A 15,909-nucleotide genomic window follows, 5' to 3' on the forward strand; every position below is an offset into this window, starting at 1 on the left:
ACATACAACGCCTCCATTACACTTCTTCCTGAATTATAAGCAGGGACCACTGAGGGAGAGCACTTTGACAACAGCACTTCAACAACAACAGAAACCGCCACTCTGGGAAAGAGCACGCTGGCATGCAGACAGGCAGCTCCAATTGGGAGGACAGCAATTACTGTACACGGTTTTAATATACTGCAATAATAATACAGTACCATACTAATCTGGCCCGATGGCGGTGCTAGAGGAAAGGCCATGGGGTCACCAAAATCAATAGGTTTCTTCCTCTTGGGAACATGAATGTGTACAGTAAATTTCATGGCAATCCAGCCATTACTTTTCTGTCTGTCATGGATGGACTAACAGATGGATGGATGGACAGACAGAGGGACGGACGTCATTACGTAACCTCCTTGGTGGAGGTAATAAATGATTCACTATATGGTTGTTTGTCGAGGCATATTGGATAAATGCAGTCTTATTGACATATAATTCAACAAATGCAGAAAGAAAAGCATTCACTGAGAATTCAAACTTCCTGATAATGGGGAGACTTGGCCGGTCAACACAGCTCATGCTGCAAACCATTGTGGGCGAAATTTGTTTTCGTGAGAACGCCAGAACTCACCAATCACACAGTGGAAGCAAGCAATGACCCAGCAGAGGGTGCGAGGAAAAGAGAGAAAGGGAAGGATAAGGAAAAAGCGTGAGGTATAGAGAAAGAAGTAGGGATACATGAAAGGCGTAGAGCGATATAGCAAGACAAGTTTACAAGAAATAAAGAGAGAGAGACAGGCAGACAGATAGAGAGAAGGCAGTGTTAAGGACTTAAGCCTTCAGCAGCAGTTGTAGACCTTCAGTTGCATAACATGGAGAGAGTGAGCAAGCTTAGGGAGCGCCAGCCATGCTGAACACAGAGAGGTTAACAAAGCAGTGTTCAGGACATGCACACGGAACACAGACTCTGCCAGCGCCATGCCAGCGCCATGCCAGCGTTCAGCGCTGACTCATTAACACAGGCCCAGCACAACATACCAACTCAACCCCGCGCTGCCAATCACACTATTCGCTGTGAAAACACACTGACACTGCCCGACATTCCACTAAATATGTAATCAGTGTGCCTCTATCAAATGTGTTACTTGGTCTCTAATGTACTGTAATAAACTGTTTGCTTGAACAGTATTTGTAAATACTGTTCATACTAAATTCTTACAAACACTTAGCGAAAAGCAACAAAAATATTCCATAAAATTGTGGAGATACACAAAATTAATTGTGGAAATGCACAATAATTTACAACCAGAAGAAAACAAAAACACTGTGAAAATTGACATTGTGTTGAAAAAATCTAAAGATTACATGCCAGTTTTAAAAAATAAATGTAATGTACTTGTTAAATTGGTAGGTCAGGGACAGCACCTAAAGGAAGGCTCTAAGGATTTCCAACAATAGTGATATCTCTATCACTGAATAAAATGCAAACAAACCAAGATGGAGAAATGACTCCACTCGCTCTGATAGCAGTGCTAGCATCACAATTAGGAAGGCCCTGCCCTAAAAAAGGACAGGAGCTTAATTCAAACAGGACTCGCAATTCAATTCATCAACGAGGCACTAAATCAGCCCATTCAGACATATTTGCATTGTTTCCAACGACCAGCTTCAACCAATAATCCATATTATTGAAATACAAATCTGAGCTATGCCCCCCCTTCCCCCAGTGCTAAAGAAGTGAGGCTATTCCAGCCTCAGGGGCACTCAGCATTAGGCGTCCTACCTGAGGCATCGAAGCCAGTGGACGGGGCTGCGGGGGCCGAGGCCGGAGCTGGGGGCGAGCAGAAGGCCGCATCGAGCCCAGACTCCAGGAGGTTATTCTGCGCTGGCACCGGGGCCGGGGTCGGGGTGGCGGCTGGAGCGAGAGCTGGGCTGGGGGTCATCAACCCTGCGGGAGGACAGTCGTCAATCAAGCAAGCCTGCCACATTTACCCGCTTTTATAACTTACCTCAGACCTACAAAATTTACATAAACTCCTATCAATCTGGAACAACATGGCACATGTATTCTTCTATACTTCAGACGTGGGTACACGCTGATATATTTCTGGTGTTGATGATTAAGGGGTTTACCTCCCAGCAGGTCAGCAGCAGGCACTCCAGGTGCGGCAGGCTGGGACTCTACAGGACTGCCGAATGTGTCTGTGGGACCGAGTCCATCCACAATGCAGCATGAGGGCAGAGAAGAATTCAGCTTTTACCTCCAGACTGAGGAGACAGAGTACCAGATTACCATCTACACCCACACAGAGCACTCACTCACACATGCGCATGATGCATGACACTATTCCCCCCTCTCGGTCACTCACACACATATACACACCTGATTCTGGTGATAGTTGCAGATCTCTGTTCACTGATCTTGACTCACTGGCTAAAGTCTTTGAATAGCAAAGGTCTACACCAAGAACAAGTCACATGCAGGAATCCCCCTGATGTCTATGGGTACAACCAATCACGTAAATAATTCTCTCTGGGTATATGAAAGTACAACCAATTAGTTTGCTGGCTTGAAATTATGCAGAATACCAAAATAATGTTGGTTAGTGGTATAAAGTATAAAAGTGGTTCATAATATCTTGATGTAAAGGGACATGCAGACGTTGCAGACTGGCCACTAGGAGAGTGCAGAGACACACAGGACATTAAGAAGGGAAGGAACAAAAGTTTCACTTTCCACCACTGATGTTATTTATTATCTAGAGGGGAGAATTGTGCATTTTTCCAAATCGTTCCCTAATTACCACTCCCACATTATGACCCAGCACTGTGGGATGGTGGTACACACCCCCAAACAGGTCCAGCACACCTCCGGCATCTGCTTTAACAGGAGATGCAGGTGCAGGCGGGGCCACTGGTGCGGAGAACGCATCTGGTTCAGGAGAGAGACAGAGTGAGCGCAGAACACACACACACACACACATATGGAAACACAAAAATTAAACCACATAATACATAAAAGTACACATGACCATTCTAATCTGTCTTTGGTGTGCATTAGATCCAGCAGAACTGCCACTATAAGTAACTTAAAATCCAGGAGGCAAGCAGTGCTGTTATGGCTACTGTTGCCATAGAAGCGTGTATGGCGGTCACCATTGCCATGGAAGCAAGGGGCTGTGAGGGCCATTTATTGTTATACTGAAAGCTCTTCTATGCTATACAGGCATCTAGGCCTATAAAAACAAATTTCATACTGGCCACAAAATTACTTAAATCTTTAGGCTACAGTATAAGTAGGCAATAGAGTAATGCACAGAGCTGGGGTCTCAACACAGAGTTTTCATCATAAACTGAAGGAAGTGACAGAAAGTGAGTGAGACACCCTTGCACTACTTAACACCAGGGGGCAGCAGTCAGCAGGAAAACAGGATGTGACAAATAGGGTGAAAGGAACAGAGAACTCACCAGAAAGGAGATCAGCAGTCACATTGGCTTCAGGTAAAGGAGAAGACCCTCGTGAGGTCGCAGGGAGATCTTCCAGAGAGGAGGAGAGTTAAGTGAGACCACAGAATTGTAAGAAAAAGAGAAACAGAAGAAACAAAGAGAAGGAGAAAGAGAGAGAAAGCAGCACTTCTCTGACTGACGTCACTGCGTGGGGGGGCATGCCACAAGTCACAAGCCACCATGAGGACAAACGCAAGACATGGTCAGAAGAGCTGACAGATGGAAAAAGGACAGAAATCAGCCACCCATAAACATGGGAGAGGGAAATAAGGTAATAAACTCTGGTACCTGCCCCAAACAGGTCTACGCTATGGGTAGCGTCTGCTTTGGATGCTGCGGAGGAGCTTTGCTCAGGCATTGAATCAAATAAATCTACAAACAAGGACACACACATTCAGTGTACAATCAGTGCACATGGGCCAAATGGAGTAAATGAGCAAACAATCTCTGTAAAAAACCATCTTAAGTCATTTTAAGAATAAGACTTGAAAATAAAAAGCTGGTTGAACAATCATTGTAAAAAAGAAAAAAATGTCTCAGATGGGGCAGCACCTGATCCCTTCAAGGCACATGGAAGGGACGAAAGCTAGGGGGCGCTGGTGAAACAACATGCTGTGGTGTCACTGGAAACCATCCATCCCATTCCATGCCTTCCCCCCCAAAACCTTTTACATCAGCCTCCACTGGGTTGCAGTCAAAACAGTGCAGCTGGTATGCAATCAAAGTTTGACCCACCCCCAAATCTGCAATAATGGTCCAAACCGGAAGGAGTTACATCATCATCATCCATTTCAATGGATGAGGCCCCATTGCCCAAACTTAAGTTTAACAACTTGTAGGAGTGGTCCAAATTTTTGATTTACTCTATGGTTGAAAATGCTTCAGTAATCATAATAATACAGAAGAATACAGATGGGTGACAAATTAAAGGAAAAACCGGAATAAATTAGTGGAGAAACATAACAAATGCAGATGCTTCCATGCAGGAGGACTACATGATACAATTAAGCAATTAACATCCTATCATGCTCTGTGGCATGTATAAAAATTCTTATGCAGACCCAGTTGACCTTGATTTTGGATCAAGGTGGCAGGAAGACAATAACTAAGTGACTTTGAAAGAGGGTTCATTATTGGGGCACGGATAGCAAGAGCTTCAGTCACAAAGACTGCTGAACTGGCTAGTGTTTCAATAGGAACAGCGACTAAAGTGATATCTGCATTTAGATCTATGGAAAAGACATCAGTAGGGTCGAAAATATGCGGAAAAAAAGTATATGGCCAGATGAGATCATCCTTCACCATATTCTCAACAAGAGGGCAAGTGCATATGTGGTGTACACCAAGAGAATGGTACAGGCCTGAATGCTTGACCCCCACAGTGTAGGGGTCTGGTGGCTCTGTTATGCTGTAGGGGGCATTTTTCTGGCGTGGTTGGGGCCACTTTTATCCTTAGGGGGAAGGGTCACTGCAAATCAAAGCAAAGTTATTCTGAGTGATCGCCTTTATCCTATGATGAAACATTTCTATCCTGATGGGAGTTGTCTCTTCTAGGATGACAATGCCTCCATCCACAAGGCACGAGGGGTCACTGAATGGTTTGATGAATATGAAAATAATGTGAGTCATATGCTCTGGCCTTCGCAGTCACCAGACCTCAACCCAATTGAACACCTATGGGAGATTTTAGGTCGACGTGTTAGACAGTGCTTTCCACCACCATCATCAAAACACCAAATAAGGGAATAGCTTTTGGAAGAATGGTGTTCCATCCCTCCAGTAGAGTTCCAGAGATATTAAGACTCCATGCAAAGGTGCATTGAAGCTGTTCTGGCGGCTCATGGTGGCACAACTCCTTATTAAGACACTTTATGTTGGTTTTTCCTTTTGTCACCCATCTGTAAATATGTGGGATTGAGCAGGTGTCATCACAGTGCAGGGCTGAGAGATTTTAATGAGGCAATACATTTACCGCCAAAGATATCTAGTGATGGAGCGGCGGCAGCCGAGCTGGCGGAGGGAGGTGCAGGAGTGGCGGGGGCTGCTGCTGGGGGGGCGATGGTTGGTGGGGCGCTGGAGGTGGGGGTTACTACGGTGGCACTGGTCTCTGCGGGCTTCATCGCAAAGAGGTCCAGCTCTTGGGCAACATCTGCACTGCCTTCGGATGGGGCAAAGGGGTCTTGAGGGGAGGGGTTTGGAAGTTGAGCAGAGAAGGGGAAAAGGAGGGCATTATGCAACAAACAGTGAATTAAAATGAAAACAGCCTAACATCTCCAAGAAACTTGAACTAAAGAAACAGAAAGATAGAGAGAGAGAGAGACAGAGAGGTAAACCGTTACAGTAGATTAAATCTATGAAAGAGATTAACCTCGATACTGCAGCAGCAGGAAAACTGGAGATACACAGTAACTGCTGTGATGCAAGCAACCACATGGGGCAGCTTATACCCCTGGTCGTTACATACATAGACCACAGGGGGCCACTGTTTACAGCTGCTCACACAAGCTTTGCTAGCACTGGTAGGGAGGTTGAATGTTCTACCCGCAATGTAATCACAACGTGCATTCCACACACAAACATAAAACAAAATTGGCATGGGGGCTCAATTTGACAGGTCATTTAACAAGGAAGTATACAATATTATAGTAAATAAAGCTATTAAATCATTTCAAAAGTGCACTGACAGATTTACTTTCAAAGTCAGATATTATTATGCTAATTTGACTGTTTCCAAGCATTTGTGCCTGCAGTTAACACTTCACCAAAATCAATGAGGACATTAAAAAAATCTAACCACATTGAAGACATTATTACACATTTTATTACAAGAAAAACTCACTGTGAAATGTTTTAGATGTTAATTGGTTATTATTTATTCATATGTTCATATATTTTGGTGTTCTAAAAACATTACAGTTTCCAGCGTCCTGAGGCACTTAGAATTCTACAGCCATTTCAGAAGCGAAATGGCACCCAAAAAAAATGGCGCTCGTAATCTTATTCAAAATAACCCCAAAAGGGATTTTGTATTGGTGAAATTAAATGCTATTCAAAGGGGACACGAGCCTGGTCGATTTGAGTCCCCACCTGCAATGGAATTTTGATACCACAGGGCCACTAGGTTCAAAACTGCGTCGTTTTGGCACGTATAGCGTTTTGAGAGTACATGGTTTATTAAATGTTGCATCCCATAACAATATATATGAATAAATGCATACAATATATTCGTTTTACAATACGAATTCCACTAAATATTAGTTCATGTTGTCGATGAAAAAAGAGAACCCCACCCTAAAAGTCACACGGACGATCATGCATTTCCCTCCATTGATAGTGATTACGTGCCGAAGGAAGCAGATAACTTTTTACATTGTATTAAAGCAAACAACCATTATTTTCTAACACGTTATTGATGTATATGCTGTTATTTGATTTCACTGTAGCATTTAAGACACTATGCATGAAAAATAAACTGTCAAAATATGTTTTCTAAAAAATCGCCAAAACCAGCATACCAGCAGTGTTGGTGCAGATTAGTTAATATAGAAGATTAAAAATATTTTAAATAGGATACACTGCTATTTAGGATACACTTGTACGCCACTGTATCCACCAGGGCTCCACATTCACATCTATGAGCAATGCAAATTCACACTTCATCCAGATTTCATAAAAAGAACATCGCTTCTAAGATAAGACAGTCAAAATGAACTTCCACCATAATTTGAACAATAGCAATTCTTATTCTGCACACACACACACACACACACACACACACATTCACTCACACACACACACGCACCCTTCTTGCAGTAACACACATACACACCCTCTCCCCCCTCTGTCCAGTGGAAAGTCTCATCACTCACCACTACCACCACATGCATCAGAAGCAGGTGTGGGCGCGGCAGCTGGTGTCCCATCCTCACCGGTAGCTGGGCCGTCGCCTGGAGAAGCTGCAAATGCATCTGGGGTACCAGAGGAAAGAGGGCAGACAAAAACAGTAAAAACTGAACAGTGAAAAAAGGAATGAAGAGGAGGGAAAGAACTGCCCCATGCAACTAAATCCTGAGTAAAATGGTTAAAGTCAAATGTGTTTCATTCAGTGTACCCAACAGAATACGCAAAGGAAAGGCTAATATAAAACAGCAACAGATTGTACATAGATGGTCAGATGGCTAAACTCAGTAATTGGATGAGGCTTCTCTCTATCCCCACTCAAATTGGCAGCAGTAGAAATTATAGACACATGCCTATTAAGTCTGATCCCAAGCAACACACAGCCTGGCATTCCCAACCAATAGGTGGCTTCTCCCTGTTTATCCTGGAACATTCTGGAAAATCCACTGACCTCCGAAGAGATCCACGTCTGAGGGGGCTGAGGCCGCGGAGGGGACAGGCAAGGCTGCTGGTGGCGCTGAGGCGGAAACTGCAGAAGCAGGCGTGGCCTCAGCAGCCGGCGGAGCAGCAGTCGCCGTGGCAGCGGGAGCAGCGCTGGCTGTGGCAGCGGCTGGAGCGGAGGCGGAGTCTGCAGTGAGGGCTGGTTCTGACAGAAGGGCCTCGCAGGTGCTAGCGGGCGCTGCAGGAGCAGTCAGGGAATCTGCAGGTGAGCACGCCAGTCCTCATTAAATTCAGCCCAGTAAAACAGACAAGCAGAAATGAAAAACAGAGAGAGAGGGTGAGAGAGAGAGAGAGAGAGAGAGAGAGAGAGAGTGAGGGTGAGGGTGAGAGAGAGTCTGCTGAGACCAGACAATGTAGAGACAATAGAATCTGCCAGAACAGAATATGAACTGCACAGCTCAGGCACACTCCTGCAGGTAGAAAGAAGTACTGCTATCCTTCAATCCAAGCTACTCACCTTCCCCGAGGAGATCTGTGAAAGACACAGAAAGGAAAAGAATATGAGAGGGCAAGAGAGTGATAATTGTGATATTACATTAACCTACTTACTGCATATAGTGGTGGCTGATTATTAATCTGTGTTAATATGTATACTTTGGCAATATTCAAAAATGTATTTCCTGTCAATAAATCTTTTAGAATTTGAAGTGAATTGAGAGAGATCATGTACGTATTAGAAACATGTAGATAAAAAGTTACAAGCGGTCAGACATGCCAAAATATATCATTAGCCTTAAAGAAAATGAACTATATGACCAAAAGTATCTGGACAGCCCTAGGTCTGGGGCTGTTTTTCAGGGTTTGGTCTAGGCCCCTTAGTTTCAGTGAAGGCCAATCTTAATGCTACAGCATACAATGACATTCTAGATGATTCTGTGCTTCCCCAACAGTTTGGGGAAGGCCCTTTTCAGCATGACAATGCCCACAGGCACACAGCGAGGTCCATATAGAAATGGCTTTGTCAAGAATGGCATGGAAGAACTTGACTGGCCTGCATACAGGCCTCACGCCCATCCAACACCTTTGGGATCTATTGGAAAGCCAACTGTGAGCCAGGCCTAATCGCCCAATCAGTGTCTAACCTCATTAATGCTCTTCTGGCTGACTGGAGGCAAATCCCTGTAGCAATGCTCCAACATCTAGTATAAAGCCTTCCCAGAAGAATGGAGGTTGTTATAGCTACCAAGGGTGGACTGACTCAATATCAATGCCCATTTTGGATGAGATTTTGGCTATCAGGTGTCCACATACTGTTTTTTTGTCAATGTAGTGTACTTTGTAACCCAAATAGATCACCAAATACCAGAAGTAACACAGATCTCCTAGGAGAAATTCCCTTATTTTGCTTCAGTACTGCAGTAGGCTGTCATTTAGAAAAGAGATACAGAGAAGGGCAGCGGGTGCAGATAAGAGTCAGGTGTAAATCCCATAGTCCTTCAGACCCTGCCAGCACTGAGAATGCAATCACTAGAGCCTCACAGTGCGTGGCCGCTAGGAAAGAGGGAGGGGCTAGAATGGAACTCAGCAAAAAGGAGAACAGAGGAAATTACCTCCCCAGGAGGATGTGGGTGGGGCAGCTGCAGCTGCTGCCCCAGCTGGCTGGGGGGCAGATGACAGGAGGTCAAGATCCAACAGGTCATTTGACAGAGCACTGTGAGGGGGCGGGGGGAGAGAGAGAGAGAGTAAAACTTTTAAATTTCATTTATCAAAGGGATTCACCACAACAGTCTTTCAGCAGGAAGTGAGGGTGGAGGCAGGACAGGAAATGGTTACGTACTTGGAAGCAGCCCCAGCAGACAGGGGAGCAGATTCAGCAGGGGGAGAGGTGGAGTCGGAGGTCTTGGCTGGAGTGCTGGATGGTGTGCCATTATTTGAAGGAGACCCCTGTCATAAGGAGAAATCCAGAAGTCAAACCATCTGTGGACGATTGGCAATAAGTCTGTTCATAGTAATTAATTTACAGTATATTCAAATGGGCTCCTTTGATTGCAATTAAACTACATTTCATATTAAAATACAATGGAAAAAAGCCAAGGTGTACAAAATGGAAACTAACAATAGAAATAGAACAGACAATAGTTCCTCACCTTGGTCGGTGACCTAAAAACAGAGTTATAGAAAGTCAGAATCACTCAAATAAAACATCACATAACAGGCATTTTGTATCATGAGACTAAAAGTTCTGGGATGAAGAATCCATGCCAAAGACTAAACTGCTTTGATAACAACATTGCACATTACCACAGTAACTATCTGACTATCGTTGCATGCAGTTATAGTTACCCACTATAAATTAATTTTCTTATTAGTAACAAAATATTATGGGTTCAGGTTTTGCAGGCATGACACTATTACATTTTGTGGGATGATGGGATTCACAGCACATTTGAGGTGAATTCCCAAACCTTAAGTTCAAGATGGGTTAAAAGATCACAAAAGGAACCTTAAAGACATACTATGTAGGATTTTCACATTGGAAATATTATAAAATAACCATGCTAAGGCATATATATGATGCACAGGCAATCTGTGTCCTAGTTCACTTCTTCCCATTCCTGGCTTGTCTGCCTATATTTGTTATTCTAAAAGCATTTGAGACTTTGGCCCTTTTTTCTTTGTGGGCCACATGCTTTTCTCTGAAATAAGGCATATTATTCAGTAGCAATGGATACACTGAGCTAGACTATTTAAAAATGCAAATATAAATAAAAGCAAAAGAGACAATTCATTTATGTGTTTGTGCATATGCATGCTTATGTTACAAAATCTTGCCATGCTTCCTGGCAGGCTAGATCAGACTGAACCCTGCTGGTGTTGTGCAAGCAGTGGCTAGAATAGGGCCATTCTATCACCACTAAGCTAAAGCTAGCTACCCTCTAGCCTTGCAGCATATGACAGCAAGTGGGGGTTTTTGCTATCGGATATGTCGGGTTGAGCATTTTGGCATACTTATATGAATCTACAGACTACAGGCATGAATGCAACTATTGCTGTATTATTGAAAGAGACATTCCAGCAGTCTGCAATATGATATTATAAAGCTACACACATAGCTAGCCAGAGCAAAATGTCTTTGTTGGTGCATTAGCTTTATGATCGTGGGGGTGTAGGCAGGGTTGAGAACAGAGGGAAAAGGAAATGTTTTTGATTGTAAACACGGGAGCGAAGGAAGGAAATAAATCCTGCATAGTATGCCTTTAAGTTTGTGGTAATACTGTATCACAAAGGGATATACACATCAGTACAGGAGAACAGCAAAATACTCACCCTTCACTGTTTTTTTCCATTAAGGCAGAACAGAAAAGAGCAAAATTAGCATGCTCATAGCATGCTTTGGAGTATGATCCAAAAGATGTGACACCTACAGGTATATCCCACTAATGAAATATTCATTTTAATGCAGTCAAACAAAGCTATTTTCTTGATATAGTCACACCCATTGCAACTATAAGGTCTGTGTAGCTACTCCAGGTTAGATTCTGAGCAATAGATTGGACCACTATTGTGAGGACTGGGTGTAAATGTACTAGTGTATAAATCAGATAAAGCCTCAACTTACCCTTTTTTCCCCTCAAGTGTGTTCAGGTGTGTCTCCAAGGATTCCAGGAGACTCTCAGGGGCCTATATGTCAGAAATACAGAGAGCATATGTTAATGCAGGAGTCAGAAATGTGCACATCAGAGCTCATCATAGACGTGAGAAACACACAGGGGTCCAATTTTGAAAGGTCAATGTAGACATCAGAACACAGAGGAATCCCATGTCAGAAACCAAAGTCACAGGTCAAGAAGTCAGAAACACAGGAGCCACATGTGTAGGTGAGGCCAGTGAATCATGAGACAAAGAAAGATTACATGAGGTCTGTACAGAAGGCCAGTGGTAATGGAAACAAACTAGGAAAACGAAACTAAAACATAATCACAGAAATATATCTATATATATGTCTATATATATATGTCAGGCATCGTGTCAGTCCTTTGAATGATTTCTGTGTTGCACTCGACAATCAGGCATGCTCATGCTGATGTACAGTATTAAAAATCAAACCCTGCCAATAAACAGGCCAGCACAATCCACAATGCACTACAGCATGCTCAGAACAGGCACAACAGACCGCAGAAAGTGTCTCAAAGGCCAAACGCTACTTGTGATGAAAGAACGACAAGTCTCATTGGCCAAACAGTACTCATGATCAAAGAACAATGAGCATCATTAGGTAAATATTCCACTATGTCACAGCTGACAATTTCCAGTTTGCTTTGATTTTCTGCAAAACCTCTCCCATGTTAAAACTTGTTAGTCTCCCACCAGTGTGTGGAGGAAACCAAGGACACTAAAGATCCTCACATCACCCATGGACAGATGATTCAACCACAGAGATCTAACAGCAATATTTTTGTCTTGTAATAATTGTTAATAGTCCACCTGGACAAGAACCAGTCGCTCCAGAATTTTATGTCGTAATGCACAAGCTACAACTTCTCAAATTTCTCATTCAATTTATTTTTATTTAGTTTAATGCTACATTTGCGAAGACAAGATCCATCTAAAAGGAAATAATTTCAACATACAATGTCATTTTGCAGTTTGCATCCTGAAATGGAAACATAGCCACACTCACCACATCCCCCCTCATCACTCTACCAACACCAGCCACTCCCAAATCCCTCACATCGTCTCTACCCATACCTGTCATCCCCCCAAAAATGCCTGTAACCCCTTAACACCACCTGTCATCTGTCATGCTCAATCCATGTCCGCCACACTCTTAACCCAGGGCTACTCACTCAACCCAGGGCTGACTTCCTGAACGAAGGAGGTAAAATAATTAGTGAAATCAGGTGGTGTAGTGCATGTTTGGAGGAAAAGGCTGCAGAGTTGAGTAGCGCTGATCAAACCTAATGAAGTATATAAATGTCTTTTTCCATTCTGATTATGCTATACCCCATCACTTTCGTGCGCAGGAATCGATTGTCAAGCAATGAACCCCACCCATATTCCCATTTCCAAACTCCCAATGAGTTTGATGCTTCTGGTTTGGCCCACTCCTTTGGAAGTTCTCAACACCCTCCGTCCCCCTTCCCCCCCAACACACCGTGCTCACATTTGCAGTAGACCCATGCACACTTCCCCAGCATGTCCGACCCCCAGCATCTGCTCCCTGTTTTGATGAAGCCATTGGTGTTGCTCGTGTTGGGGAACATCCTGTGCATGCTTTTGTGCAAATCATGAGCTCACTTCGGCTGCCAGGATCGGAAAAAAATAGCAATACCCATAGAGCTTCCACAATGTCAATCACAAACACAGCGCCTCATCTGCGTGACAAGCTGTGAATGACATTGACAGGCATTCATTTTGACCAGGGGTTTACACCCATTCCTGAGACAGGGACCCCCCCCACCCAGGCTCAAGGGGGAGGGGGGCATTTCACACATGGACTGTTGGGGGGGAGGGGGAGGGGCAGTTTGCGATCGCGAACCAGGGGTGGGGGGAGGTCAGACTGCAGTTGCGAACCGGGGGGTTGGGGGAGTAGGGGGAATTCTATCTATTCTATCACGTCCCAGCTGGCCAGGCACCCCCTACAGCACCTTCAACGATCCCAGGGGACCCCCTGTTGAAAACCTAGGGTTTAGACCTTCAGCTCTTTAAGTGTGTTTTTAACATTATGGAAACTCTATATCTACATTCCAGTAAACTAAGATTCAAGATGGTTGAACCAATTAGTCTGTGGTCCAGATCTTAGCAGCAGAATAACCCAGCCGGTCTCTGACTTTCCGATCGCATCTTTCAGTCGCATCCAGCTCTGCTACAGTGCGGTGTCTGAGAGCAGCTTGTTTAGCGCTTGGTTGGGAAACTCAAGTCTCATTTCTCCTTCGTGTTGCCCCCCCAAACGCTCTGTATGCTCTGTACTACTCACACGCTCAGCCTGTGAGATCAATCTGCACCTCTGGAAGTGAAAACAGAGGGGGGCAATTCTGTAAATCACCACAGAGAGAGGTGGGGGGAGCAGGTGGAGGGCGGGGCATGAAGGACAGAATGGCGAGATGGGATTCCTGCCCCCCAGACGGAAGAACAATGTGAAAGAGAGATGACCTGTCAACTCTGCCTTGGACATCAGTGATTGGCCAGGACAGGCAGGAGAGTACAGTGTGATTGGCCAGAAATGCTGTTAGCAAGGATTTCTTGGAGTTGTAGACTAAGTCCACAATGCATGCACCACCCACGTCAAACAACACTGAACACTGACATGCGGTGTTAGAGGAATACAGAGCATGTTCTACCCCCCCTCCCCCCAATGGTAAGACAACGATAGTAGTTTGATGGACCATTTGAACAAGGGACTTACCTGAGTAAGTTCAGGAATATCATTCTTGTCAATCCCTATTTGCTGTAAAAAACAAGGAGAAAGGATGAATGAGGACATTACAGAGTTTAACACTGTAATGTCCAGAAACAGAGTGAAATATGTATCAGGTCAAATAAGGTTCACTGTATTGAACTGGAGGGCAGGAGAACATCTGCTCTACAGTGAGTACTTTCCAGTACCTCGGCTATTTTTAGGAATTCGGACACCCTGGTCATTCGTGTTAGGAATCTCTTGTAGATCTCAAGTGCATCCCTGCACTGTCCTTTCTTCATTTCAAAAAATTTCTCTATAAAAAACAGGAAAACATCTAAGTATTATTTTACGCTGAGTTTTTGGCAGGAGCTTTCACTATATAAATAAGCAGTTTACTACATGTTACTGGCAGAGAATATTAAATCAACTAGTCACAGTGGAACAGTGGAATTCATGCAAATGAACAGGGGCAAAGATGCCAGAATCATTTCATAATCAGGGGGTCCAAATATGATTGAAAAACATGATTTTTCTAAACATGAAGTAAAGATCAACAATAGACTTGTTGATGTTTAAAACAAAAAATAAGGGGGTATAACCTTTCTCAGGGAAATAGACTACATTCAATGACATCTAAACATGAAGTAAAGATCAACAATAGACTTGTTGATATTTAAAACAAAAAATAAGGGGGTATAACCTTTCTCAGGGAAATAGACTACATTCAATGACATCTAAAAAAGTATAAAATATACAGAAAAGTCATGCCTAGTAAATTAATAATCCCATCGTTATAGCAGGCAAACAACTTAATGAGGTCCTTGAAAAGCAGGAGAAACGCTGCATTGATCACTCCATTTATAAGTTCATTAGGATGAACCTGTCAACAGTAGAAAGTAGAGGAAAAAATGAAGGAGAGAAAGAGAGGGAGAGAGAAATAGAAAGATGAACCATTAAAAATTAAATATACCATAACCCTTCAGTCCTAAACTTGCTAACAAAATACAAAATATAATGTTTTTGTCATTTTATTGTCATATTATTTAAAAAACGAATGCACTGAATGCGAAAATACACATGTACAATCATAGCTGAACCAATAAACACATCGCAACACACTCCCTCCTGGTGCTTGTCACTTTAACGCTGACTTGTGCCCCCTGTGTTGGCTTGTGATATTTATTAAACTGACTCATAATGCCTGCAGGCAAAATTGATTTCTTCACTCAGCCATTGCTGGTAATCCAATGAATCTGATGTGAAGATTAATAGAAGCCTCTACTGGACTACGACTCCAGGACGTGTTGGCTTTTACTGGCCCCTTCATACGTACATCAAACTCCGGCAGAACAACGCTCAGGTGAGTTCAGTGCTCATACTGACATTAAACTCCAGCAGAGCGACTTCCAGGTGAGTTTATTGCATGAAGCCCCGTAAAACTCCAGCAGAACATCGCTCAGGTGAGTTTACTGCTCGTACTCACATCAAACTCCAGCAAAGCGTCGATCTGGCCCTGGAGAGTTGGCATGCCCTTCAAGAGCTTCTCTGTGCTCATCGTCCTCATCACCCCGTCAGCACTGTGACACAGCAGAGACAGCAGCCACATCACTGTGGAACCGTCACTCAGCGTGGAAAATGTGTTCAGTGTGGACAGGGTCAATGTATCTACTCTGCAGACT

General features: G+C 43.7%; 1 protein-coding gene across 4 annotated transcripts in view; it reads right to left on the reverse strand.

Annotated features, from left to right (window-relative positions):
- snap91a (synaptosome associated protein 91a) overlaps window positions 1-15,909 on the reverse strand; it is a 41,721-nt gene that overhangs the window by 6,697 nt on the left and 19,115 nt on the right. For 2 of the 4 annotated variants that reach the window (XM_064342384.1, XM_064342376.1), the window contains exons 5-21: window positions 15,714-15,807; window positions 14,999-15,110; window positions 14,437-14,543; window positions 14,237-14,278; window positions 11,450-11,511; window positions 9,978-9,990; window positions 9,668-9,774; window positions 9,441-9,541; window positions 8,348-8,362; window positions 7,841-8,089; window positions 7,359-7,457; window positions 5,462-5,668; window positions 3,778-3,861; window positions 3,451-3,519; window positions 2,831-2,914; window positions 2,116-2,184; window positions 1,766-1,930 (exon numbers count right to left, since the gene is read on the reverse strand). In XM_064342384.1, coding sequence (XP_064198454.1) covers window positions 1,766-1,930; window positions 2,116-2,184; window positions 2,831-2,914; window positions 3,451-3,519; window positions 3,778-3,861; window positions 5,462-5,668; window positions 7,359-7,457; window positions 7,841-8,089; window positions 8,348-8,362; window positions 9,441-9,541; window positions 9,668-9,774; window positions 9,978-9,990; window positions 11,450-11,511; window positions 14,237-14,278; window positions 14,437-14,543; window positions 14,999-15,110; window positions 15,714-15,807 — 1,679 coding nt within the window. Of the gene's footprint in view, window positions 1-1,765; window positions 1,931-2,115; window positions 2,251-2,830; window positions 2,915-3,450; window positions 3,520-3,777; window positions 3,862-5,461; window positions 5,669-7,358; window positions 7,458-7,840; window positions 8,090-8,347; window positions 8,363-9,440; window positions 9,542-9,667; window positions 9,775-9,946; window positions 9,991-11,449; window positions 11,512-14,236; window positions 14,279-14,436; window positions 14,544-14,998; window positions 15,111-15,713; window positions 15,808-15,909 lie in introns of those variants that run through there. The other 2 variants (XM_064342392.1, XM_064342401.1) reach the window with 2 other exon arrangements.

Source organism: Anguilla rostrata, chromosome 1, assembly GCF_018555375.3.
Source record: "Anguilla rostrata isolate EN2019 chromosome 1, ASM1855537v3, whole genome shotgun sequence".
Classification (NCBI taxonomy): domain Eukaryota; kingdom Metazoa; phylum Chordata; class Actinopteri; order Anguilliformes; family Anguillidae; genus Anguilla; species Anguilla rostrata.